This window comes from Canis lupus, chromosome 11 (assembly GCF_003254725.2).
Source record: "Canis lupus dingo isolate Sandy chromosome 11, ASM325472v2, whole genome shotgun sequence".
Classification (NCBI taxonomy): domain Eukaryota; kingdom Metazoa; phylum Chordata; class Mammalia; order Carnivora; family Canidae; genus Canis; species Canis lupus.
In genome coordinates, this window is record NC_064253.1 from 55258458 (window position 1) to 55285766 (window position 27309).

A 27309-nucleotide genomic window follows, 5' to 3' on the forward strand; every position below is an offset into this window, starting at 1 on the left:
AGCTTGTGATGGAGAAACCTCAGATTCAGGGAAGAGACTGTCTTGTCCCTGGCCTCCCAGGGGTCCAGAGGTGAGGATGAGGCCCTGGCTCCAGAGCCTCAACTCCCAGGGCCCTTTCCTGTTCCCACACTGATCAAACACATGGAGACTGAGAACTCAGGTGTTTTTTTGTGCTAGGAACTGGGAACCTGGAAGGGATGTCTGAGCAAGCACAGTGGTTCTCTGCTCAGTGAGTCTACAACAGGAGCCACCGTAGCAGGAGATGCCTGAAAGAGTTCAGGCTGGAGGGACCAGGCCCAATAAAAACGTGGCAAGTGTGCACACCTGCAGGGACAGGGCTCTGGGCCCGTTCCACGAGCAGCAAGGCTACAGAGAAACGCCAGGAGTACACATCGTGAGATCTGCAGAGGCACTGACATGGTAGGAGGGCCAAGGAAAGGCAGTGGTTGGAGATGAAGCCAAAGCCCTCGGTCTGTGTGCCAGAGAGGACAGTACAGGGAAACCAGGAGAAGGAGCCAGGCTGGTGGTTCAGCAATGAGCTCAGTATTAGCTCTGTAGAGCTATGTGTCTGTGGAAGGAGACATCTGATCCAAATGCCTGTCATTCTGAGGTGGGGTGGGTGATGGAGCCCAGTCTAGTGCAGAACCTAAGAGTAACAGCCATGGACAACTGATCTGTCTCATTCCCTTCCCCAAGCTTACAGTGTATACACTCAAGGATCCCCACAGGATAGCTGACACCTTTTGCTTTTCTACAGGGAAGGTGGATGAACCAATGCATTTCAGGGTGGCATGAAAACATGGTATGCGATACCCCACCAAATGGTCCTTTGTTCAACGTTAATTTGAGCATCTACTGTGTGCCAGGCAGTAAGCACACTGTCCTGATAGCTTTTCTCCCTTTCCTTCTTTTAGTAACAAAACCACTTCCCACTTGTGGTAGACAGAATAACGGCCCCCAAAGGATATCCATGTCCTGACCCCAAGTACTTGTGACTATGTTACCTCACATGGCAAAAGGGACTTTGAGATGTGATTAAGTAAAAATTGAGATGGGGAGATTGTCCTGGATCATCCAGGTGAGCCTCGTGTCATCACAATTGTCCTTAACAAGAAGGAAATAGGAGACCCGAGTGATAAGATGCAGGAGATGTGATGACATAATCGAGAAGTTTGAGTGATACAAGGAAGGAAGGGCATGCAGTTGCTTCTAGAAGGTAAAAAGCACAAGGACACAGATCCTGCCCCCAGAGCCTCCAGAAGGAACCAGACCTGCCAATACCTTGGCTTTACCAGGACTCCTTTTGTACTCCTAAACTCCAGAACTGTCTGAGAATACATTTGCGTTGTTTTAAACCACTAAGTTTGTGTTAATTTGTTTTAGCAGTAATAAGAAACTAATATACCACAACATCAAATCCAAGCTGGGAACCTGCCATCTAGCTAGAAATCAAACGTAACCATCCTCCCTTGCAGCTGGTGTGATTATGTGACTAATTTCTAAACAACAGGATTGAACAGAAACGATGGGTACTACTTCTGGACTGTCTTCAGCTTTAAGACAAGCTGCTTGCTCTGGACTTGTGCACATCTTCTTGCCCCATCCCCTTCTGGTAGACGGGAATATAGATATGGCAGTGACCCTGTTCCAACCACACCAATGTGGACAAATTCGATAAATGGCAAGACAACAAGAATTAAGGAGCTTGGATATCTGAATGACCTTGTGGAGCAGAAATGCCCCACTAGCCTGGAATAGCCAGATTGTTGGCTGAGAGGGAAATAAATTTTTAACTCATTTAAGGCACTGTATTTTGGAATATCTTTATTACAGCAGCTTACCTATAACCCAAACACACTGCCTAAAGGAAGTCCCAATTTATGTGGACAAACAACACAGAAACAGATCTTTACACTATTATAGGATGATGCTAAGGTACAGAGGTGGGCAAAGTGCCCAGTGGTCCAGGAGGCCCCAAAGGTGAAAAGGAAAAAAACCTTGTGATCCAGGACCTCAGATGATTATTCACTCAACATAAGCCCTCAGTCTAACCCCTCCTGCCTTACAGTCCTCTAGAATAGGGGTAGCACTAAAGAAGAGTCATTTCACATGGCCAAGAAGACAACTGTACTGTCTGAAGCCCAACTGTACTACCATTGCCCAAGTCCCGCCATCAGCAGTGGTTGTTTTCAGTTCAAGAAGTTAGGTCTGAAACACATTTGTGCCTCCAGACACAGGCTCCTGACCAAAGGGAGGTATCTACCAAACTCCACACTGACCACCCAGGACAGATGAATGCCTGGCCCAGACAACAATCTTGGCAAAAACGAAGAGTGCTACTCATTGGCTTTTCCCATATTAATTACCTCAGGCCATCTGGGACAGGTTTACAACATCTTCAAGGCACTCAAGCATTTTTTCCAATTTTTCAGAATTGTTTTTCTGGTTTTTGTGATGGTTGTTGGCTACTTTTTCTATCTTTTTTTTTTAATCACTTTCATTTTCAGTTAATTATGTCTGGACTGCCAATACATATAGGGGTGGGAAGACAGAGAGACAGAATGAAGTGAACACCAAATGCTTTAAGACTAGGTCTAGAAAATGGCTCTAAAACACAATTCATATCATTTCTCTGCTCAAAATGCTCAAGTGTCACATGGCCATAAAGCTCTCTGGATCTTCTTCTCTCCGGCTTAGTCCTATAACTCTCCATCACTCTGCTGGGGCCCCAAGAGCCTCCTCATGGGTCTCAGATTCCACATGCAAGATGCTATAGGCCCCCCACATGCTCTTCCTCTGGCCTGGACATTACAGCATCACAGGCTCCCTTTCTCTCTCAATCTCCCTTCGAATGCCACCTGACAGGTCTTCTCTGGACACCAACTGCAAATAGAACTCACTCAGTCCCTAAGTCATGATCACTCACCCTCCTCCTCTGCTTTATTTTTCTTTCCTAGTACTATCACCACCTGACACCATCTCTGGCCAACTAGTTAAGGTGGAGTGTTTGTTTATTCATTGTTCACCCATCTCCTTCAGTAGCATGCAAGCTCTCTGTGCAGGATATTTGTTTTGTTCACTGATGTACCCCCACTGCCTACATTAGTACCTGGCACATAGTAGACAGTTAATATTCGTTGAATAAATGAGCAGTGCACCAAATCACCAATACACAAAAAGCCAGTGACAGGGACTATTCGTTTTTTGCCAGCTCATCATTTGAACCTAATTTTCACCTTGACCCTAGTGTTTTTAACCAAATTGTTTTAGAACAGCTCATGTTCAGCCAAAGCAACTGGTACTGTTCTGGTGGCACTTCCAACTACCGTCCAGCTTGTCACCTGGCGCCCTAACCATGTATTTATTTAGAAAGCGGATCTAATTCTCCAGGCAAAACTCGCCCCCCATCGCAACTACACCTTTACTGTGAGGTGCTTTGCTGGAAAGCCCGCCTGCCATCCCGGCAGCTGGCATAATCATGAGGTTGGTAATACCAGGAGCTCAGGAAGGCTGCAATTAGTACTTGACAAGCACTTTATGGTCCACAATTTAAATGTCTATGGCATTGTAATTCAGTTCCTCAATGAGGCAAACATGATACTAACCTCATCTAGGAAACTGGATGAAATGCCTCCTTGCATTAATGGCCTCCTAATTAGTGCACGTGGGGAAGTGGGGCTCCCCAGCCGTCCCACCTCCAACTTTTGAGAACACTTTCTCTTTAGCGGCCCCCTAAAATGTGTGCCACTGGCTGAAGATAGCTCCCACACACGTTGATGGAGCATCCACTGGGGGGAAGCACGAGGATGGCTTTTGTGTGCTGTCTGTCCACAGTGTCTCACTTTGGCTGGGACGAATGACTGTGGGTAATCTTGAGGACAGCCCCCCCCCCGCCACTGGGTGTTGACAGTCAAGAGCTGCAGATATGAAGTCATCCACCTGCACACCGAAGGGACTCCTTGAAATGCAAACAGTTCATATAGGAGCTGCCGGAAAAGCACTTAATAAAGTTCAGCACTCATTTCTCATTTAAAAGAACAAAACCAAACCAAACCCTCTTTCATAAATGAGAAAGCAGGTACTCCCAGGACACGATAACGTGGTCTGTCACCAACAACAGGCAGCGTGCCCAGCAGTCCCTGCAGCAAACACGATGCCTACACTCACGACTTCTACCCAGTTCTGTTCGTAGAGGTGACAACAATTCAACCCGTGGGCAAAGAAGCCAGGTATAAACACAGGCAGGGAAGAGGTGTAAGTATTGTTGCTCACCAATAATACGACCAACTGGCTCCGGGGTCCAAGAAAACCTGTGGGAAACCATTAGGACCACTGAGAATGCTCCATTAGGTGGCCGAGTACAAAAGTAATATTCACACATCAAAGTTTTCTACCTACCAGCAAGAATCAGAAAATACGGTGACAAAGAGGAATCACTATAAAGTAAAAGGATGTCACTCACAATACTAACAAAGACATAAAACACCGAGCTTACCTTAGGGAAATGAGAACGATTTCTACAAAAACGACTGAAACTTCTGAAGCTGCTCAAGAAATATTTGTTGCATAAATAATCACCAATTGTTCCAGAGGGACATAAAAGAGGTAAGAGTGAAAGAAAAGATGTCCCCTGTTCCTGAGTGGGATGAGTCAATACTGCAAACATTATGATTCTCCCCAAATCCAGGCTTTAAGTTCACCAAATTCCAATCAGAATATCAGCTATATTAGCATGATATTTTGAACCCAACAAAATGATTTGAAGTTTCCAGCACAAGGATAAACAGGTGAGGATACTTGAGAACATCCTTGAAAAACAGACATATTGTTATTATTGTTTGAGGTTTTTTTTGAGAAGGAGGGGGAAAAGGAGACAGAGAGAGAATCCCAACCGGGGCTCCATCTCAGGACCTTGAGCTTGTGTCCTGAGCCAAAATCAAGAGTCAGATGCTTCACCAACTGAGCCAGCTGGGTGCCCTAAGAAGTATTGTTATTGTTAAGGAGAAGACCATTTATCAGATACTGAAGTGTAATATAAAGCTAAGGTGATTTAAAATCACAGGGCACTAACCCACAAAGTGTCAGACATACCTATGAAACAGAGTAGAAAATTCAGAAACAGACCAACTACATATCATTTGGAAATATCATTGGAGCCTCATTCTAAATGTATGAGAGGGTTAAATATTTAAAAATTAAACCACTATTTGAAGCAAAAGAAAAATGCATTTATTATTTATATATATTAATATATTTAAATTGATATTATAGTTAACATACAAAAATGTAAAAATCAATTTCACAAATCAGTAGGAGTGAGTTATGCATATTAATGAAAATAGGCACCAGATACGACAAATCAATTCACTAAAACAGTGGGCTCGTTAAACACTGAAATACCATCAACCTTTCTGATAAACAAAGAAGTGGTAAAATAAAAGCTTATCCTCTGCCCAATTGGCAGAGCTTTTATTTTTGTGTTTTAGTTAATAATATCTCCCAATCATGTGCTCCAGGAAAGGGCCTCCCCCCTCCCCCACCATCCATTGCCATCTGAGGTCAGGTTAGCAAGAAGTAGTGCACAATTCCACTGAGGTCCTGCAGGCAGCTGAGTGGGCGTGGAGTTCCTCTACATCCTACCTCTGAGGTCTTGGGCAAGTCTCTATGTCCTGAGATATTGTCTCCCCAAAGGATAATAATAGTTCCTACCTATGTTACAAAGACTAAACAAGATGATGCACAGAAAAGCACTGGACTCTGGTCCAGAGTAAATTTTTCAGAAATAGTAAAGATAGCTGAGTTTTCAAATACTTAAATTTCATATTCCTCTTTGACACTTAAAAATATGGAGTAGAGGGTCTGACATGGCCCAGGTTCTGAAATGTCCTTCATAATATAAAGCTGAAGAAAAAAAGAGCAGGTAACAAGCGTCAGATAATCTAAATTTTATTTTTAAAAAGTGTGATGATGCACGCCATGATATCAACAGTGATTATGTTAGCGAGTGGGGTGACAGTGATTTTAATTTTCTTCTTTTTATTTTCATTTGACAAATTTTCTTCAATACACATAAATTACTTCCATAATAAGATAAAAACACTACAAGTTATCTTGGTTTTTTTATGCAAACTCTCCAAATATGAAAGTTGGTTGTTAGGATGGCTTTTCAAAAGATGCAAATGAGCTTGTCAGTATGCATTTCCCTTCCCAGCTGGGAAAGGTCCAACCGTGGAGATGGACTCCATTAGCGTGGTATTGACTAAAGTCCCAAACAGAAATTGCTCCTGGTACTCAATGGTATCTATTTATTCCTCGGTACATTTGTCCTCATTCTGGAAAAGGGGGCTTGTGATTCCAGGATAGTGTACCTATCCCCAAAGATCAAAACCAAACATATTTTGCAATACTCTACAGTAACATTTTTCAAAAACACAGAGTGACTACAGTGTCTGTGGTAGAGAAACCTCACCCCAGTCCAAAGCTTCTCCCCTTAGCTACCTGTACCCACATGTGCAGTGGCCTCAACCCAAATTCCTTGCCCTCAGAAGAAAATTCTGTGCTTTCCTCAAGGCCAGCTGCCATCTCATCACCCCCTCCCCGACCTGCTTGGTCCAAGGCAGAATGAACTATTTTGCAAAACAGGATGACCATTCCACTCCTCGCTCCTCCATTTGGTCTCTGTGAGCGCACCAGCCAGCTCCTGCCTGCAGGCTGCCAACCTCAGAATGACTGGATTTTCCCCATGACCAGTATGAGAGCACCATCCCATAGACCTCCTTGGCACCAACTACACACCAGAGAGACACTATCTCCAACCTCCAAGACTTAGGACAGAACTATGTTTGGTACTCCCCACCAGCACCTAGTCCCAGGGCAATGCCGACACAGAGAGGTCTTATTCAATAAGCATCTTTTGGCCAGAAGGAGGGGGGTAGGAGGGAAGGGGAGGGGACAGGGTGGGGTGGAGTGGGGTTTGACCTGAAATGAAGCCAAGGTTGCCTATAAGAGCTTTTCTTTAGTCTGTGTTCGTCTTTATGGTCATTCTGGCATCGCCTTCCCCAGCAGTCCCTGAAAGAGGCACCAGCCTCAGAGGACCCAGAGACTCCAGCCTACCCGGGTGGCCAAATTTACACACACACCCTGAGCAGCAGATCCTACGTGCTCCTTTGCTCCATAATGAGTCATGGTCAACTAGGGCCTACATTAGTCTCTACATTCCCAATGGCTTTAAGCCTCATCAACTCTGTCCCGTCGTTAAGCGGTTGGTTTTCTGAACTCAAGTGTCAGCTGATGCGGTGAGTCCTAGAAAAGGAAACTTGGAATCCTAGAGCAAAGGGGTGAATGTATTAAGTGAAAATTTATTTTTTGGCTAGCTAGCTTGACATCAGCAAGATTTGAGCAGTATGACTTCTACAACCTTATTCAAATCCTTGATTAGAGAATCAATATATCTTTCTTTAGAGAAATGATATATGTGTTCTTTCAAGTTATATATATATAAAGTATATATCTATAATACATATTATATATATCATGTATATCTATGAGCAGTATGACTTCTATGACCTTACTCAAATTATTGATTAAAGAATTAACATATATCTTTCTTTTAAAGAAAGAAGATATATCTGCTTTAAAAAGCAAAGAACAGAGTTCTTTGGTGGACAACCACCACAGACTACTTACAGAGTGATCCGTTTTGGGTTTGAGATCCAAACCATTAACAGAGGCACCTAAATGGACCACCTTCTCTATGTAGCTGAAAAGTTACAAGAGACTTTGTCAAATACCTTCATGGAGTTCACATTTGCCAGGCTCCCAGCTCTCGGTATCTCAGTTTTCTCATTTGAAAAACAGAAGCAATAAGAATGCTTATCTCATAAGGCCTTGATGAAATGTAGATGATTTACTACCATAAAGGCTTAGAACAGAGGCTAAGCCCATGGAATGCCAGGAGGCTTCACTTAAGAGATGGCTTCATGTAGCCAAGTTCACGCATGCTCCCAGGGCACCCAGACAAGCCAGGACTCCCACATACCAGCTTCCTGGGGTATATTGTACAGCTCCAAACAAGAAGAGCCGGCCTGGACAAAGCAAATCACTGCAGCCAGCAGAGGGACCAGTGTTGTCTTCTAAAATATTATCTATTCCAGATGTCTCCTAGCTGAGCTTTTCCCCAAGTCAGAATATAGGGGCTTGTGGCACCGTTGTGTTCTTCCTAACACTATTACGTCAAGTATGATTATTTATACCATACAAAGATCTGAAAGCCCTTAAATTGGCTTCTTGTATGCATCCAAACCACAATGAAAAAAATCTTTTCAGGATATATTTATTAGTTTGCTCTGGTGGGCTCTAAATCTCCTGACATCCTGACTTCTAGCTTACACAGGATAGATGAATCCAACTGCCTACCCTTCTGCCCTGAAAAGCAAATTCTGACTTAAAAAGAAGAATAGATAGTTCAATCTTTACATCCACTGCCCTATTTCTTTCCCCAAACCTAAAGGACCTATTTTAGTCTCCATTATTTTCACAACGCTGCTTTTTCTGTAACTTTCATGATTTCCTTCTTCATGAGTTCAGACAACTGCCACTGTAGGGCTCTCTCATGAAAACACTTAACAATCCCAGATATGCCTATCTTGACTTTTCTCAAGGGCTTTCCAGCGCCATTATCTGATTGAAGCATAGAATCCCCCTGGGAGGGTAGTCAGAGCAAGTGCCCTCTCCATTTTACAGATAAAGAAACCAAGGCTCAGAGATCCTTGCTCCCTTAGAAAGACCCCAGGATCCAGCTTTCCAACATCCTAAATTCGGAACACATCTCCTCCCTTCCTTTCAGTTCCCCCAAGCCATTTCAACTCCCTTTCTCCAAACACTCAGAATGGAGTCGCTTTGGTAAAAATCCAATTGAGTCTTCATACATCAACTTCTTTATCAGTGGATGTGAGAAAAGCACTTTATTGCTCTGCTCAGAACCTCTTCCATCCAAATGGGCTTTAGGAATGGCGCTTCACTGGTCAGAGAAGTGATCTGTGGTGGGCTGCAAAAGGACTGGAACCTGGCAGGTCTCAAAAGGAGCACCTAATCCTCACCAGGCATCCTGACAAAGTCAAACAGACAGGTCCCCCAGCACCAGACAGTGTGTAGCAGAGCCCATGTTCAAAGGAGAAACCTCTGCAGCCAGATTGGCTTGCCCATCACCCTGACAGACAGGCCAGGGACTGTCAGCGCCCGTCCCCTGCCCTCAGACCGCACGGCCAGGCCTGCCAACCTGGCTTCTGGCTGCTGAGCTTCTACGACTATTATTCCAGCACGGCTCACTGCTACTCTGTTTCCCTTCATCAAGAAAGCCATTAAGAGAAACGTAAAGCTGAGTGCATCTATTAGGTCCACCTACAGACCCAACTTGGAGTGAGATTTGAAATCACTCCTGGGCCCTCTTCAGGCCCTGAGTCATTTTTTCAATTGTTAAAATTAGAATGGTCTCATGGCAGACCTCTGAATCTAAGTGCTGTCAAACAAGGCTGGGTCCTGTTCCCATTCAGTGTTCTCAGGCATCGGTGGTGTGTGCAGCCCCAGCTGGGGCTTCTGGGGATACTTCCTCTCATCCTTGCCTTCTGGCCACTCACCCAGCAGGTACCTACATCCCTGCCAGGCAGGTGGAAACACCGCCTGGGGGGGGGGGGTGGTTACGGGTCTGTCCCGGGCCCTACTGCTGGAAGTGACCAGGCCAAGATCTAACTCCAAATCTGCCTGATGCACCTTCCTTCCCCCACACCCTAGTCCTCATGACGCCCCGGGAGATGACCTTGCCCAGCTCCCAAGTGACATGGCAGTGTGTCCTTCGGCTTTCGCCAACAGGAAGCCTCTTCTTATTTGTCTTCTTATTTGACAGCAAATATCAGAAGCCAGGACCCCGCAGGAGGCTCTCAGAGAGCACTGATTGATTTTAAAACATGCTTTCCGACACTGCAGGCCCAAAGATGCTTACATTGCCAGGTCTTCCAGGTCCCTTTCCCCCAGAGTCTCTCGTGGTAGGTCACCTAAGTGCCTGCCACACCTGAATGGCTCAACATCAACCCTTCAAAGTCCCGCCTCCCTCCTCCAACAGGCAGGACTCCCATATCTTCCACCGGTGTCCTTCAAGGCCAGCTTCAAGGTCAGCGGCTCTGAGAAGCTCTCCCAGGTTGTAGAGCTGTACCAGTGAGAATCCATCTCCCCCTCCTCATGCGCCCGTACCCCTCACTGATGCCTCTTCGAAGAGGATGTACAAATCAGCCTCATATCCTTTATTCCAGGTGACAAACACTTTGTGGCACTTCCTTTGTATGAGCCAGTGGTTGAAGTCTTTGGCAAACTTTAACTGAGTTCGGTTGTAAACTATCTTGTGGAGTAGGTACTATTGTCACTCCTTCATACAGACAAGAACACTGGGGCATGGGAAATGAAGTGGCTTGCCCCAAATTAACACAGCTAGTCAGCGGGGGCCAGGCGGTCTTCCTCCAGAATCTGTGCTTGCTCGTAAGCACTCCACTAGGGTCACTTGCTTGCATGAGTTGCCTACAATGTCCTGTATACCCTCTAAGGGCAGGGATCACATCTAAGTCCTGTCCAGGTGCCCACAGCCTGGCATGAGGCAGGGCCTCTGTGCTAGCTCCTCAATGGAGCTCAGGGTCCAGCATGAGGTCACCTTTCCCGTGTGGCCAGCTGACAGCGGCACGCAGTACCGATGCTGGTCCAAATTTCCAGCCACTCTGAGCGCCTGCCTTCCTCCTGTGGGCAGCCACCTCTGGCAGTCCTTTCTAAGATGCTTAAGAGGATGAAATAGGAAGCACTTTGTCATCCGTGAAGCCGATAGCATCTCTACACACGCCTCACCAGCTACAACTGTTCCACCCTCTCCAGGGCTTGATCGAAAGGCCCTGGGGAACAGCCACAATGGATGACTCCCCCAGCTTCTGGCTGGATCCCAGTAAACCCAGTCAAGAATGCAGGACTCCAGATCCTTCCATCTGGCTAGACTGGAGTGTGAGGGGCTGCTAAGGGGTAGTGCCAAGGGCACTGGGCTTAGAGTCTAGTAGACTTAGTAAGTGTCCTCTTACTGCCTCACATGGGCTCATCATTCTGAGCCTCAGTTTCCCCATCTATAAGTGGAGCTAACAGGATTTCTCTTACCAGGTTGTTACCAGATGATCGCATTTGAAAGAAACAGTACACTCTAGCACCGCACAAGATATGTAATTCTCGTTGTTTTGGTTTTTTTAAAGATATTACTTATTTATTCATGAGAGACAGAGAGAGAGGCAGAGACACAGGCAGAGGGAGAAGCAGGCTCCCTGAGAGGACCCCAGGATGACGACCTGGGCCAACGGCAAACGCTCAACCACTGAGCCACCCAGGTGCCTTTATTGTTTTAATTGTTGAAAGAATATCTAGTAAATAAGATTACCATAAGAACTAAATTAGAAACCAAGTGCACTTCTCCCTTTACCAGACTAGGGTACAATAGTGCATATTTCTCTGAATGTTCAAAGATGAGAGGCAACAGTGCTCTCGGGACCCTGGGGTAGCCCGTGCTGTACCCCTCAGGGTGACCCAGAGACTGCCACGGCAGCCACAGAGGCCAGGTGTTTCCACTGAAACCAGGGCAGGATCCTGTCCCCTGAGGGGGTCAACCCTGGGATAGGGGAGTGCCAGAGGCTGTGCCAGGGCCTAGATGGAAACTGGGGGCTGCTGTTCTCAACACCCAGCACCTTCAGTTTGCATTTAACCACACAGCCACAGTCCCAAGGGAGGAGGGATTCCAGCATCAGCTCCTCCAGAGCACACTGCCCTCAACACCCCACACCCCCACTCCAAGCAAACGTCCTCCTGGGAGCTCTTTTGGCCCCTTCCTGCAGCGGACCCTGCTCAGGGCTCTGGCACTCCTCAGCCACTCTACCAGTGTCAAGCCCCAGGGAGAGAGAGTCAGTCTCATTCCTCTTGCTTCCAGAGGCCCCTGTGTCCTTCAGACAGCACCCTTGAAGCTTCCTAATGGTGGGGGGGGGGCTTCTAGAATGTCATCTGAATACACAGCCAGCCCTTCCTCCAGTGGGAGCCACATCCCTGCCACCCCCAACTGTAAGCCCTTGGCTTTCTCAGTGTGCAGTGACGGCCATCTGAGGGACTCAAGCCACAACACAACAGAGGGCCTCACCCTTGGAAGCCAGAACCACAGCCCCTCTCAGAGGCCAGTCCCATGACTCTCTGCCCTGACCATTCACCAGGACACAGGTGTGTCACATTCCCACTGGGTCCTCACTCTGTAGAACACCCACTAGGCAGCAGATCCACAAACTTCTATTCAGTTCCCAAAAACAACACTGGTTATCTGCTAAAAACCTCTACGTCACACATCAGAGAAGGGAGGCTCAAGAGAAGGGGCCACCCAAGGTCACCCAGCAGGGCACTGGGTTGGACCTGGCCTCTCTGGCTGAAAGACCAAGCTCTTTCTGAGCCACTTCGCCTTCCTGGGTGCACATGTGAAAGCATGCAGCACAGTGCCAGCGCACGGTGGGACCTCAATAAGGATGTGTCACTTGGTTTTCACCACCATAGAGCCACAAGACTAGAATCAGGGCCAAGCGAGGCCGTTGCTCCCAGAGGATCGTGAGGAGCTGGAGCAATGGCGACCGGTGGTCTAAAGACCCAGCTTTCATAAGAACCTATAGGATGTGGGCAGCCCGGGTGGCTCAGCGGTTTAGCGCCGCCTTCGGCCCGGGGCATGATCCTGGAGACCTGGGATCGGGTCCCACGTCGGGTTTCCTGCATGAAGCCTGCTTCCCCCTCTGCCTTTGTCTCTGCCTCTCTCTCTCTCCTCTCTGTGTATTCTCATGAATAAATAAATTAATTTAAAAAAAAAAGAATCTATAGGATTTGGTAGCTGGGGGCTACTGGGACCCCCAAGTCACACTCATCTCCACACTGCCTAGCCCAGGACTCTTGAGGTACAAACCAAATACCTATAAACCTGCTGGGGAGAGCCAAGGCTCCTCTGGAGAAAATACATACTATTAGCGCAGCGCATTGGGCATCCCAGCCACCCAGCCACCCAGTCCTGCGTGCTGCCGATTGGCCAGATCTGCCATTTCAGATCTCAAGGTGGTGTGCCAGGCTTCACCCCAGCCTCCAAACTTGCAATGTCCTCCCTCATTGGAGAGCTGAGCCCCCACTGTTGAATTGAACCCCAAATCACTTCTTACAGCAGACACCCTCGCTCACTCTCACACCCCCAAATTTCTACCCCATATCTATCCTTGTTAGATAGTTTGGCTGTGGATGGTCTTGGGTCTGACACGTGTCAAAGATGGGTGGCTGGATTTCTGATGACCAACGACATCCGACAGTTGAGAGGAAGACGTGTTAACTACCTCTTGTTCTAGACGCTTCTGTAAGAGCACCAGCAAGGGCCAGAAAACCTCAGCGCCCTCTGTATATCCGCTCACACACTGTTATAATCTAATACTATGCCTTCCTTCTTTATTAGGAAGTTGAATGAATCACCCCTGTGAACAACATCTCAATGTCTTTTATAAAGATGTTATTGGAAACAGCCAAAGGCCCTGAGAGAACAACCCAGAATTAATTACTCTTTGTGCTTAGTTTCAGGCGTATCATATATCTGTACCTCTTTACAACTTTTGTAAACACTTTCACATTTATCTATTCCTCTTCGCCTCTCTTCCTCATTCTCTTCCCCCTGCCCCCATCAATGATCTCTACAATAACTCCATGGAGAAACAGGGCAGGCATCAGTATTATCCCCATTTTATAGATGATAAAACTTAGGTATAGAAAAGCTGAATGACTAGTTCAAGGTCCTCCACCACTGAGTATCAGAGACGGGCCATCTGTGTGGAGCGCAGAGCTCTTCCCACTGACCTGCCCTGCCCTCTAAGCTAAAAGCTGTGTCCTGAGCCTAAAGGGAAATGTGTCTCATCACATAGGAACACCAGGATGTTTCTCTCTTGTCTTCAACTGCGGTATTCAATTGAAGCAATCCATTCCTCATAGATGTCTGATAACATCTTCTCCCTCTGCTCCATTTAGAGGTGTGGTTGTATTTTATCCAAAAGTGTTATATTTTACATTGTTTAGCACCAAACATTTCTCATGCAAGAAATGTTTGCTAAGCACTTTCAATGTGCCAGGGGCCATCCTAGGTGCTTGGACACAAAGGCCTTCATCCACTCACAGATATTACCAAGTGCCTGCAGGCTCTGTGCTGGGCACTGGCACATGGCGGGTGCCAAACATATGACATGCTGGTCTCCGTGGGCTGGCCCAGCTTTCAGCCAGCTGAGGTGATGGACAATAGCTAGCAGTGACAACACAGAGCTATGAGGGCCTCACCAGGAACAGCAGCCTGGCCCCAAGGGCCAGGGAAGTTCACCACTGAGCTCTCACTATGTGTCAAATCATCCCAGGAATGAATGGTGTTGGAAACAATGACAGAGGATACCCATCGGGTAAGGCTTACACACAGATCACACTTTTCATGGGCTTCAGACATACTTCCCCCGCAAATGCGATGACATAGCATTTTACATGTTCACATACATCATAATAAAATGACAGTAAAATTTAGTGAGTGCCTACTCACGTGCCCTGTGTGCTCAGTGCTTTACATGAATGTTCTATATCAACCTTCAAAAGAACCTCCGGAGACAGTGGCATCCCCATTCCACAGAGGACAACCAAGGCTCAGCAAGGGGAGGGGGAAGGCTGGGTTGAGAGGCAGCACACGCATATGCATTGTCTGATTCCTAACTTTATAGTCTTTCCACAGTGCCCAGCTGACTCCTCGACACCGCATGGGCACTGGAAAACACACTGCAAGACATTATAAACATGTAGACAGCCTCAGAATGCTTCAGCTCTCACCCATTCACCCCCTAAATATCTACCAAGCACAAACTGTGTGCCAGGAACTGTGCTGGGCTCAGTGGGGAGCTAACACCTAGCTATTCCTGCACTTACGAGTTCATGGTCCCCCACAGGAACACAGAAGACCAAGAGGGATCAAAGAGTCCAACAAACGTCAAACTGCAATTGTGGAAAGCCCTAGAAAGGAAAGGTTCGTGGTTCTCAGAGAAAACAATTCTTCCCAATCAGAGAGGATAGACAAAGCCCTCTTGAGCTGCTATCTAACAGAGGTGGCAAAAGCGTTCCAGACAGTGGAAAAGCTTGTGCAAAGGCCCTGTGCGGGGTGGGGGGGTGGGGGGGAGCACTCACCTGAGAAACAGCAAGGACCGTGTGTGTCTCGGCCCAGAGTAGGAAGGGAGAGCATGCAGCACCAAAGCTGGGGAGTGGGAAGGGCAGACTCTCAGGGCCTCCAGGCCACCATGAAAAGTTACTACCCCCAGATCAAGGGTGAGACCCTGCAGGGTGTCAGGCAGGGAGGCCACCTGATTGAGTGCTGGGCCAGTGGTCCTAACGGTCCTCTGTACCTGGGGGACAGCCCCCGCCCCCACTCCTGGCCTGTCCCCTCACCCTTCTCATGCTGCGAGGCAACGATGACAGGCCACCTTGCTGCATGCCTTCAAGAGCACAGCTGTTGTGGGTTCATCTCTACACACCCCATAACCAGCCCCAGGCCTGGCACTGAGCTACAAGTACAAAGGAAGCAACACAGCTGCCTTCGAGGTAATCCAGGAGAGACACATACAGACACAAACACTGACACCCCAAGGAAACACCACAGGAGGTGACAAGCTCCGCAGGTGCAAGGGGAGCAGAAAGTGGGTCTGTGTGAGCCAGGTGTGTAGACAGACGTGCTAAAAGTGAGGAGAGAGTGCGGCGCTGGCTGCGTGTGACTGAGTGGGTGGACAGGGAAATGGGGCTGCGTTAGAGGGAGAGACGAGCGGCTCCGTGAAGTTCACAAAATAAAATAAAAAAAGCATCAGCTACTGACAACACATGCCCCTATGGGAGGAAGGTAAGAAACGACAAGAGGATGCCACTCACCGGGTGCTTATGCACAGGACATCAAAGTCAAACCGTCCAGATTAAAATCCCAACTCACCACCTGGGTGACCATCATGTCACGTGACCCCGCCAAGCCTCACCTGCAAACCGCGGGCTCTGATGGCACCTACCCCACCAGGCTGTTGAGAAGATTACATGAGTGAACCCTGCAGAAACGTCCTGCAAAAGCCACACGGACCACCCCGGGCTGAGCCTGGGATACAGATAAGTTCTAGCTGCTGCTGTGGTCTCGTCTCCTTCACCTGCGCACTTGCAACTCAACATTTCCATTCTCTTTCCCTTCTTCTTTAACAAGATGAGGAGCTCTCCAAGGGCTTTCTGTTTCAGGGATTCACAGAGTCCTGCAAGGAGCTCAGAGGGTTCCCTCGGGCCACTGTGTGACAGAGGAGCCAATTCTCCTATCAAAGTCAAGGCCCTCTGGGCCAGCCTAGGTGGGAGCTCTGAGGAGCCTAGGTGTATGCCCTGGAGTGGGCTTCCGGGTCCCTGCCTGCCAGTGAAATCCCTGAAACAATTCTGGGCATTCTCAGAAAAGCTTCAGTGAATGGGTAGTTCTAGAAACAAAGTGATTTGGATAATATAGTGATTATTATAAGGGTGGCTGTTGCTTTCAAAATCAGTTCCCTCTGAACAAAGTCAAGTGGATCATAAGCAGAGTGTGAAAATATCATTTTCTCTCTGCCACCTCCTGACCCTGCGCCATGAGAGCAGCAATAATGCATCACTCCACAAAGTCTTTCTTTGGCTAGATTTTATCTGAATGGTGACTGATGATGTCCTTGCCAAGTGGCAGGAGAGGGGTCTGCTTCAGCCAGCAGCTGTGGAACGTGGGCACTGATGAAGACAGATGAATCCATTTACTCAGTACTTTGGATCTACCACTAATTTTCTAGATGACAATGACACTTCATCCTTCCAGCAATGTAGACTGTTCAAAAAGACTGGAAAAGTAGAAAATTGCAAAAGAATTCCCCTACTGGCCCCAAAAGGTGTCACAAGGTTCATGCTCCTTAGTCAAGCAAGAATGCTCAGATGCCCCAAGCTCAGCTCATAACTGATTTACTCTTATTTTGCATATGATTCCAATAACCTTGGTTATCTGATTTGGGGTCCAGACCAAAACCAGATCAGGGAGATGGTCACCTCTAGGCTGAGTCTACCCAGTTCCTAGGTCAGTCTTGACCATGGAAGGATAAAGAGCAGAAGCTTCCAGCCCAGGAGCAGGGAGCATGGGCTAAGTCTTGCCATTCAGAGGATCCCCAGGGACCTCTTCATTCACTATACCCAGACCTGCCACTAGACCACCTGGCTCACCAAGGCTGATGACTTGGCTTCATTCTGGCAATTTCTACCAGGACTGGAGCCCAGTCCAGCCTCTGTTGGCTCTCATGTTCCCTGGAGGTGGGAATGGGATATCACAACCTGATTCCTACACCCACCAACTGCTGGCTTAGAGGACTGTTCCAATAAACCGATCTAAAACCGTAACAGTTCGCAGATGCTGGAAAGTATTTATTTCCTAGGTTTTAACGTATCTTGGAAGATGCCGTGTATGTTCATCGGGGGAGAGAAGAATGACACCAGCTTTGCACATAATCTTCTATTGGAACACCCGACAAGTAACCTTTTCCCTTTGTGCTCCACAATTATAGGGACCCTGAAAGTACCAAATAGCAAAAACCCACACGAACAAATGAAGAACAAGCAGGAAGCTCACCCCACTTGTCTTGGCATACAGAACATCTCCTCGATTTATTAAAACTATGCCCATTAATCCTCTTAGAACCAGAGAGCCGGATTCCAAGCTTTTAGATATATTTGTTTGTTCAAGAAATACTCATTGAGCTCCTGCTCTGTGCCTGGCCCTAGGATAGTGCCTAGAGGACCACAAGGGAGCCAGACACACTCAGCACCTGCTCTCACAATGCTTACAACAGAGCAGAGATCCTCAAGCCATGCTGCAATTCTCAGAGAGAAGCAGGGACTTCCTGTGGTCTTAACAACTAATCTAGCACCAGAACCCAGACCGCCAACCCCGGGTGGGGCTCACACTCCCATGGTTCCAGCCTGGTACACCTGCTTGTTCCTAGAAAGGTACAGAGACAAAGGCATCTCACCAGCCTCCCTGGGCATCGTTACATAAGCATAGAGAATAAGAATGAAATAAAGGAGCAAACGGACACAGATGTTCATCGGGTGAACTACGTCACTTAATTTTCTGACCTTCCTACAATCAAAATAAATCATCAAAAAAGCTAGCAACAAGGAGCCACTTACATTCACAACCAAACATAGGGACTGACCAAACAGGTGCCTCCAGAAGGGGGTCGCCTTCCCCGGCATCCTCCTCTGACCCCTACCACGGTTGACTCACACTATGTGCGAGGGTTTCTGTCTGCCTGTTTTGTCCACCTGTTTAGATTGTGAGCTCCTCGAGGGCAAGTTTCGTGTCCTGTCCACTTCTGTGTCAGAGCCTAGACAGGGCCTGGTAGAAAGTTCTATCAATGAGGGTACATCCCACTAGGGAACTGAGGCAGAAGCAGGTAGCGTCTGCAGCAGCCACGTAGGTGGGCGGGTCAGATCTCCTCTGCAGGCAGGACCTACAGGAGGAGGGGGGTCAGCGGATGGCCTTCGCTGCAGTTTCAACCCTGCCACCATATTTAATTCTGCTAAGGACACAAGCTCCCAGGCAGCCTGTGGTCAGTGACTGAGTTGGGCAGGGATTCTAATGTCTGGCTCTTTCGGTCCCAGGCAGGACGTCTCTATGGGCAGACTTTGCTCCAGAGCAGTCCACTGCCTGGCCCAGACTTGCTGAGCCTCTTCCTACCCATCTCTCCTTCCCCCTCCTTTCACAGCTATCATCAGCACAGTGTCATGGGCTGAGCGTCTCCCCACCTCCTCCTGTATCGTTCACGGGCATCACCTCCCAGAGCTCTTGTACTTCTAAAACCATCTTGGCATTTACTTCCTGAAGGACCCAGAACAAGTCCACATGGCATCCACATGCTCCCCTACCCTCCTCTGAAGTTAGCTTGACCCGTGACTATTTCCAGTCAATGGAATATGAGTAGAAATAATGCATGAGTCACTTCCAAGTAAAGATCGTTAAAAATCCAGTATGCCTTCCCCAGGGAGTCCTCCCCACTCCCATCTTCTTGAGGTCACAAGATGGGAGAGTCACACCCAAAGTCTGCCTGGATCCTTATGTTCCCACTTGGAGGAGAGCCAGGAGCACTTCTGACACATTCTGGACTTTGGACAACAGATAAATAAATTTGATTATTTAGGCAACAGAGATTGCGGGACTTGTTTGTCAATGCAGCAGGGCCTCGTTCACCCTGACTGACAAGACATGTATCCTACGCACGTATGTGTTTAGCACCTCTGCTTTCATGGCTCTCTTACCCTTCAGACTTGCTCACTGACCTGCTGAGACCATAAATCTCTGCATGAAGAGGCTGATGTTACCCTGTGTCCTTGAGAGGTTAGGCCAAACACAGGAAGAAGCCCCCGTCAAAGACAGAGTTAACAAGTTAAACTCTTAGCCCAATACCTAGTGCTAAACAGGCCCTAGCATGTTATTCCACCCACCGCCCCCATGGGCAGCTGGTGAGGTCTGGGGAATGGGCTGGGGGCTGCCATGGCCAAGGGCACTTGCCCTCACACTGGGAAGCACGGGGTTGATTTCAGCTACAGCCTGTCCGTCAACTTAATCCTGATAGGTGGGATCACCTAAATCCCGTGGTAATGGGGGTGGGGGTGAAGACCCCAGAGAGATGATCTGGACAAACTGGTGGGATGCTAATTCAGAAAGGAGACTGGAATTTGCTTGCTCACAGTGCAGTTCAGCAGACGCTCACTCCCTGATACCCTGCCCTCACGGACCTAAAGTCTGGTGGGAGAGAAAGAGAGCAATATGCTAGGATCCATGGCAGAAGGGAAGATGTGCTGCTGGGGTCCCCTTCCTCCAGCACCCCTCTTGGCAACGTGCTGTTGGCGGACAAGAGTACAGATAACACCGCTTTCCATTTGCATCCTGTTGTGAGGTTCCACATCCAAGATATTTATTCCTTATTACAACCCTGTGAGGTCAGCATAATGGTCCCCATACAGGACAAGAATAATGACAACGGTGACAATATAGCGGCAAATATTTACACTGGGAGTGTACCAAGCACTGACTTGATTACTTGATCAGGGAGGTCTCATTTTGTTAGCCCCATTTTACAGATGACGAAACGGAGGCAAAGCGCATTGCCCCGGGTGACCAAGCAGGTAAGTGGTACCCAACAGGGAACCACTGGTCTCCTGACATACTGAGGAGCTCATCTTGGGGAGCGGAAGGGTCTGGAGAGGGTGTATGCCATTCTGTGCCCACCTCACCTCCACTGGGCACTCTCTCCTCGTGCCCCCACCATGCAGTGCCTGGACTCGGTGACTCTTGCCTGCCAGATCCACCCCCTGAGTCCCCATGGGGCCCTCTCTGTTGCCCGTCCCACCCCATCCGGTCTCAGCAATGCCCATTCTCCTGCACATCCTCTCCCACGGCCTCTCCACCTCTGTTCAAGCCCCAGCATCTGTCCTTCAACTGCTGGAGTAGCTTCCTGGCTTCTCAGTCTCCAGGCTCATCAGTTTACCACCTAGGCTCTGCATTCCCACTGGCCCTGATCATATCACAGCCACGTCCAAACCCGCCACCCACACACGGCTCCTCATGGTTCCAAAATAAAGTCCAACCTTCTCTGCATGTGATTCAAGGCCTTCCACACCCACCAACAGACTACCTACCCCTCCACAAGCCCTGCACTCTGGAGAAAACGTAACAAGTCATGCTCCCCAAACACACCTCACACTTTGTCTCCTCCACCCTTTGATCTTGGGGCCCCTTCCTGGGATCCAACCTCCATCTCCCTGAGTCCCTGCTTCTCCGTGTCAACATGATATTGGCCCTTTCAGGCCCATTTTGTTTTCTCTCCTCCAGGAGGCCTCTCCTGACCTAGATATGATCTCTTTCTCTTAACGCCTGTGCCATCCCTGGTCTCTTTCTTGAATGCAGCATCTCCCAAGGGCCTGTCTTTGTGGATATCTGTGAGCAGATGCTCCTGGCATCCACACCTTCAACAGCCTCAGACGTCCTTCGACCATCGACCTCTTCCTCACTCTCTACTCATGTGGTTGGGCAGGGCTGACCTCCCTGCCCTCTCCCTCCGTGAAAGGCTGGCTGATGTCCCAGACCACCAGTGTCACGTGATGGGCTCAGGGGGTGGACACATGACCCAATTCAAGCCAACAAGAGCTGAGTTTGGGACTTCTGCTGCAACATTTGGGAAAGAAACACTCTTCTTACTGGAGTTTCTAAACTGGGAGTGTGTAAATTTGCAGCTGGTAGGGGCCATCTGTGCTACCACATGGGTAGAGCCTGCCTGTGAGTGGAGCCAAACAGAGGAAATGAGAGCCAAGAGACAGACAGAGACATTTTTTAAGATATCCTTTCAGTCCCTGGATTCAGCCATGCCTGAAGACAGCCCACTCCAGGATTTTTCAGGCACATGGCCCAGTTAAAGTGGGGTTTCTATCACTTAGAGTGAGTCCTAAGCAATACACTTCCTAAGGGCCAGGTACCATACTGGGCAGTAGGGCTATAACCACAGAGAAGAGGTAACCTGACCCTAAAAGGGCTCATTCTCTTTCTTTTTACTTCTAAGAAGAGCTGTATTGAAACAGAATTCATATATCACAATATTCATTCTTTCAAAGTATATGATTCTACAGTTTTTGAATATTCAGAGAACCGTGCAGTCATCACCACAATCACTTCTATCTTAACTTGAAAACGGCAAATAGGTGCTTGCCCTGTTTTCCTCCATGCACCAGCTCCTCCCTCAAACCCAAGGCTGGGTTTTATCCCCTTCTGCAGTACCAGTAACTGTAGTCAGTATTCAATTAATGCCTGCTGAGTTGTACTCAGACATCCTTGAAAAGCTCAGCCTCCATCCACCAGTTGTTTGGACCCTTTCTAAAGCACAGTGAATGAGAGGACAGATATTTGGCAAAGGTGCCCAAGGAAAGAACATGCTCGTCTATCACCATGTCTTCTCTGGATTTTCTCAGCTAGATCCTTGTATCAGGGTAGACTTCCTGAAAGGTGCACACCTAGAATGTGCTTCTTTGGCTCCCTGAACTTTCCCTAAGTTTGCCACATAATAATTTAAGTAGGAACAAGTGGGAAAACAAATAAATCCAACAAGAGGGAAATGACTTGATATTTATGGTACACCCCCCAGGACAGAATAGTATATGGCTACTCAAAATCATTTTTGCAATTGAGGACATGGGGAAGTACTCATAATGTTAATTTAATGAAACAAAGTATAAAAGGGCAAATAGAGTAAGATCTCAAGTACATAATATAGTAAAAACTGGCAACTAGAAGGGAATAATGCTAATTATTAGGTGTAATTATCTTTGTATAGGTGGATTGTGAGCAATTATTATTTTTCTTCATGCTTCTCTCTAATTTTCCATTTTTCTAAAATGAAAAGTACTTTAATCAAATTGAAAAGCCAACATTAAAAAAAATAAAAAAATAAAAATAAAAATAAAAATAAAAAATAAAAAAAAATAAAAAAAATAAAAAAAAAAAAAAAAGAAAAGCCAACATTATTTCTTAACTCATCCCTTAGCTATTATTTAATTTTCTTAATGTGGCTACCAAAGAATGAGAGATAGCCATGTGAAGAACATTCTGAATCTCCTGCAAAACTTGCTTAAAAAGGCTCTGTCCTTCAGGGTTTTTTAATCAAACATGTAAGTAGTTTCTTTTAGTAATTCTAAAACTAAATTTGGTAATTTAGTAAGTAATTAAGTAATCACCATTTCTACCTTTTTACCTTGACTGCCAGGAAGCTCAGACCTAAAATGTAATATGCACAATGGCAATAACCCAGCTTCTTGGTAATAGTAACTTTCATGCTTCTATGTGGTTTCTGATGCTTCTTTTTATTTGTATATTCAGTTCCTTGCTTGTGTTTTTATATACTCAACTCTACTTTGGAATACATAAAAAAGTATTTGTTGAAATGATTCTATCTACAGCAGAGAAAAGAGGTCCTAAGTAGCAGATGCTCTGTTGGGATGTTTCATTTTTATAAACACAGGCACAGAGTGGGCTTTGAACATTCTATTGCTATTCTAATTACACTAGGAGGGTCAACCTAGAGAAATTTGAGCAGGAAGCTCCTTTATTGAGGGAGGCTCTCCCACTGATCAGATTAACCCATTATTTGGTAAATCTTCATCTCTTTGAAGGCTGTGTGGACCAAGGTCCACCCTGGCTGCCCATAGCCTCTGGCCATTGACTGACAGTAAATGTCAGCAAAGCCAGCCAAAACCTATTCACCACATCCATCCTGTGTTCAAGTCTACAGACAACAAGTGACACGGCCAGGAAGTGATTAGTGAGTACATACAATCCTCAAAGATGGCCCATCTGAATAAAACAGGCCCCAGACGCTCTAACAAAGGCCCCAAACACCCTCCGGATCACTGTGGATCTTGCTGCAATTACCCACACCAGTCATTCCTTTACTTCGGCTCAGCAAAAAATACCTCTACTATGGGGATGGACCGCTTGAAAAAAAAAAATCAAGTATTATATCACCTGGGTGTTCTCCCAAACATGACACCTCATGGCAGGAGATAACATATGTATTTGATTGTAAGCCAGAGTTCCTTTTTTCTGGCGATAACTTCACTGACCCTTTAGGAGACTTCAAAAGTGAGATCAACAAAATCAGCAGGCTTAATATTTAGCTGTGACCATTTTATCACACCTAAAGCTGCAAGGTCTTACTTGTGGATCCGTACCGGAGGAAAACGAAGGGAGGGAGGCAGGAAACATTTCTTTGGTGCTTCCAGCGTGCCAGACGGAGCCCTGGCTGCCGGGCCTGCCAGCTCACGGCATTCTCCACTCCGGGCCTGCTATCCCCGTGAGCATCACATCACCACCCTACTGAGTACATGCAACAACCCTACTCTCCCAGATTTGAGAATCTAGGCTGAGATAGATTCAATAACCCCACTCAAGGTCACCCATGGGGAAGATAACTGGTGTCTGAGCAGAACCCAGGGCCGATCCACCCATGCTCTGTGCCCCTTCACATGGATGGAGATGTTTCTCTGTTTGCACGGCACTGAGATCACCCCGTGCCCTCCTTCCTACTGCTTCCTGCAGATCCCCACCACCAGCGGAGAAGCCTTATCCTCCGGACTCCGGGCCTCTCACTCAGAGAGTCATCAAGACACACTTGAAAAATAAATGTAAAAGCTTCAACCCACACCCTGAAACCAAGCACCCAACCCTTTGCTGCCACAAACAAGCTAATGTGAAATCTCTTTCAGGGAAGCTTTCTAAAGGGAATAAATTGATGATGAAAACATTATGCAGTTGACAACATTTAGTGATGATGCAAGCAGGGCTGCCCTATCTACAAATGTTTCTGCCTCCAAAGAACTGGCTCTCTCCCGTCCCTTCCGAAAGAATCTGTATGGAGGCAACAGGGAAATCGTGCCCACAGGACATGCCTCCTTAGAACTGAGGTGCGCTGCGCATCTATGCGTGCCAGACAAGTACCCCGGAGAACTTGAAAGGCTCGGGCAAAGATGAAGGCGACGAGAATGTCATTCAGAAAGAATTCCCCAGCCCGGTTAGCTCTGCTCAGCCACCCAGATTGCATCCTCGCAGGGCAGAGGCAGCCTGCGCGCACCGCCACCAACTGCCACCCGTTCCTTCACCTTTTATTTACAGGGCAGAGCAGCCTGGTTCATCCGCGAAGGGGGGAGGTGGGGAATAAGATGCAATCCAGATTTCTGCTCTTTCTCAGAGGACAAAAAAAAGGGGGGGGGGGGAGGCAGGCAGAGAAGGAGGCAGAGCCCCAGGCTGCACGGGCAGCGACGCCTCCTCTCTGAAGGGTGGGAGGAGGAGAGGCACCTGGGCTGGAGCAGAAGCTCCCCAGGAGCTCCGGGAGGACGGGGTCAGACCCAGCGCGCGGCCGGGCTGGCGCGGCGGGGAAGGCGCCAACGGAGCGCACTGCACGGGAAATCACTGCCCCCTTCAGGCCGCGCCTCGGACGCCTGGGCCGGAGCGCAGGGGCTCCCTCGGTCCGGGAAAACTCGCACACCCGACCTGGCGCGGCCGGCGATCGCTCGCCCAGGCCCCCTCGGCGCGCCCCTGCAGCCGCTCCGCGCGGGGGCTTCAGCCGGAACCGGCCGCGGGCGCGGCGAGGGGGCTCGGGACGAAGCCCTGGGCTCCGCGGCTCCCCTCGGGGCAGGAGGCCGGGAGGGCCAGCCCGCCGCCGCGCTCCAAGTCCGCGCTTCGAGTCTGCGCCCGGAGAAACTGCTCCCGCGGCCGCGGAGCCCGCACACAGCGGCGCGGCCGGGCACCTCCGCGCGTCCGCAGCCAGACCAGCTCCGGGCGCTCCCTGAGCAACTAACCCGGGGGGGGGGGGTCTCCCCATAAAATCGCTCCGGCTGCAGGCGGCAGCCTTTCCGAGCCGGCGGCCCCACACCTGCCCGCGCGCTGCGGGCTCCGAGCCGCCCGCGCGCACCACGCGCCCAGCCCTCCTGCGCGCTCCGGCCCCTCGGGGCCCCGAGCCCTCCAGACCTCCAAGCGCGGCCGGGCTCTCCCGGGAGCCCGCGGGCAGGCCACGGCCTCTCCAGCCCCGGGGGGCCCAGTTTCCAGCCAAGGCGCCCGCTCCTCCCACCCGGCAGCCCACAGCCCCTCCGGCGGGACCTGGCCGGGGGCAACCACGGCCCAGCCGTGGTGGGCAGTCCCCACCGTCCGCGCTCCTTCTGCGGCCACGGGCAGCCCCCGTCCTCTATCCCCCACCGCACCCCCGTCCCCAGCGCACACATACAGGCACACGATCCCAGAGGAGGGAGATGCTCGGCAAATCTTGGTACCAGCTGTGCCAGGCGAGCCCGGAGGGACCCCGGGGTGAGCACTGGGCACCCGCCCGCGGCGCCCTCCTCGGCAGGCGCGGGCGGCTCACTCGGGGCTCTGCTCCAGGGCCGCAGCGTCCCTCGGAGGGCGCTCCCTCGCCCCCCGCCCCGCGGCCCCGACGGCGCGGGCGGCCGGCCGCTCACCTCGGTGTCGTAGAGCCGCAGGTCCAGGAAGTAGGGGCGCAGCAGCGACTCGTTGCGGATCTGCTCGATGGCCAGTTCCACGGCGGGGAGCACGCCGCGCCCGATGCTGCCCTTGGCCACCTCCTTGGTGAGCGGCATGAGGCCCATGATGGAGAGCGGCGGGCTGCTGGGCGGCGGCCGGGGGGCACCCCGCGCCCAGCCCCAGGCCCCGGGCGCCAGCGGCAGCAGCAGCGGCAGCAGCAGGAGCAGCAGCAGGCGCGCGGGCGGCGGCGGCGGCGGCGGCGGCGGCGGCCCGGGCTGCCCGGAGCTCCGCGGGGAAGCCATGCCGCGCCGCGGGCTGCGGGCGCCGGCTCACTCGGCCCGCATGGCCTGGCCCGGCCCGCCGCCCCGCGCCAAGCTCTCCCCGCGGCGCCCGCGCAATGGCGCCGGCCCCGGCCCCGGCTCCGGCTCCGGCTCGGGCTCGGGCTCCGGCTCCGGCTCCTGCTCGCCTCCGAACGGCCGCGGCGGCGGCGGCGGCGGCGGCGCCCGTGACGGATCAATCACGCCGGGAAGGGGTGGGAGCGAGCGGAGCGCGGGAGGCGGGGAGCCGGAGAGCAAACGCCGAGAGGGGGGCCGGCGTCTTCGCGCGCGCCTCGCCCCGGCGCGGCCACCCCGAAGCAGGCCGCCCCCGCCCGCCCGCCCGCGTGCGCGCTCCGAGCCGCTCTCCCGCCGGGAGCTGCTCCGCGGCCGCCCCTGGAGCCCGGCCGGGGGGGGCGCGGGCGGCAGGAAACGCGGGAGGCGAAGGCGAGGCTGCTCGGCGGCGGCTCGAGCCGCCTCGGGGCCGGGGCCGGGGCCGGGGCCGGGGACGGGCCGTGCGCGCCGGGGAGGGGGAGGGGGAGGGGGAGGGAGGAGGCGCTGGCGCAGGGGCGGGCGGGGAGGGAGGGCCGCCTTCCCGGCACACGCACACACGCGCCCCCTCCGCAGACCGCGGGGCACCTGCGCGCCCGGGGCCGGGGCCGGGGCCGGGGTCGGGCGGGGAGGACTGCGCGGGGCACACGCAGTGGCGGCCGCCGCTCCGCCGAGCTGGGGAGGTCTGGGGCGAGCGCGCCACGGAGGTGTCCTGGAGGCACCTGCCGCCCTCCGCTCCTCCGCTCTGCG

At 50.2% G+C, this 27309-nt stretch overlaps 1 protein-coding gene across 1 annotated transcript in view; it reads right to left on the reverse strand.

The window, feature by feature from the left end:
- GABBR2 (gamma-aminobutyric acid type B receptor subunit 2) overlaps window positions 1-26511 on the reverse strand; it is a 348641-nt gene extending 322130 nt beyond the window's left edge. Inside the window, exon 1 of the mRNA XM_025432171.3 lies at window positions 26173-26511. Coding sequence (XP_025287956.1) covers window positions 26173-26496 — 324 coding nt within the window. The 5' untranslated portion in view covers window positions 26497-26511. The remainder of the gene's footprint in view (window positions 1-26172) is intronic.
- Window positions 26512-27309: the final 798 nt, after the last annotated feature.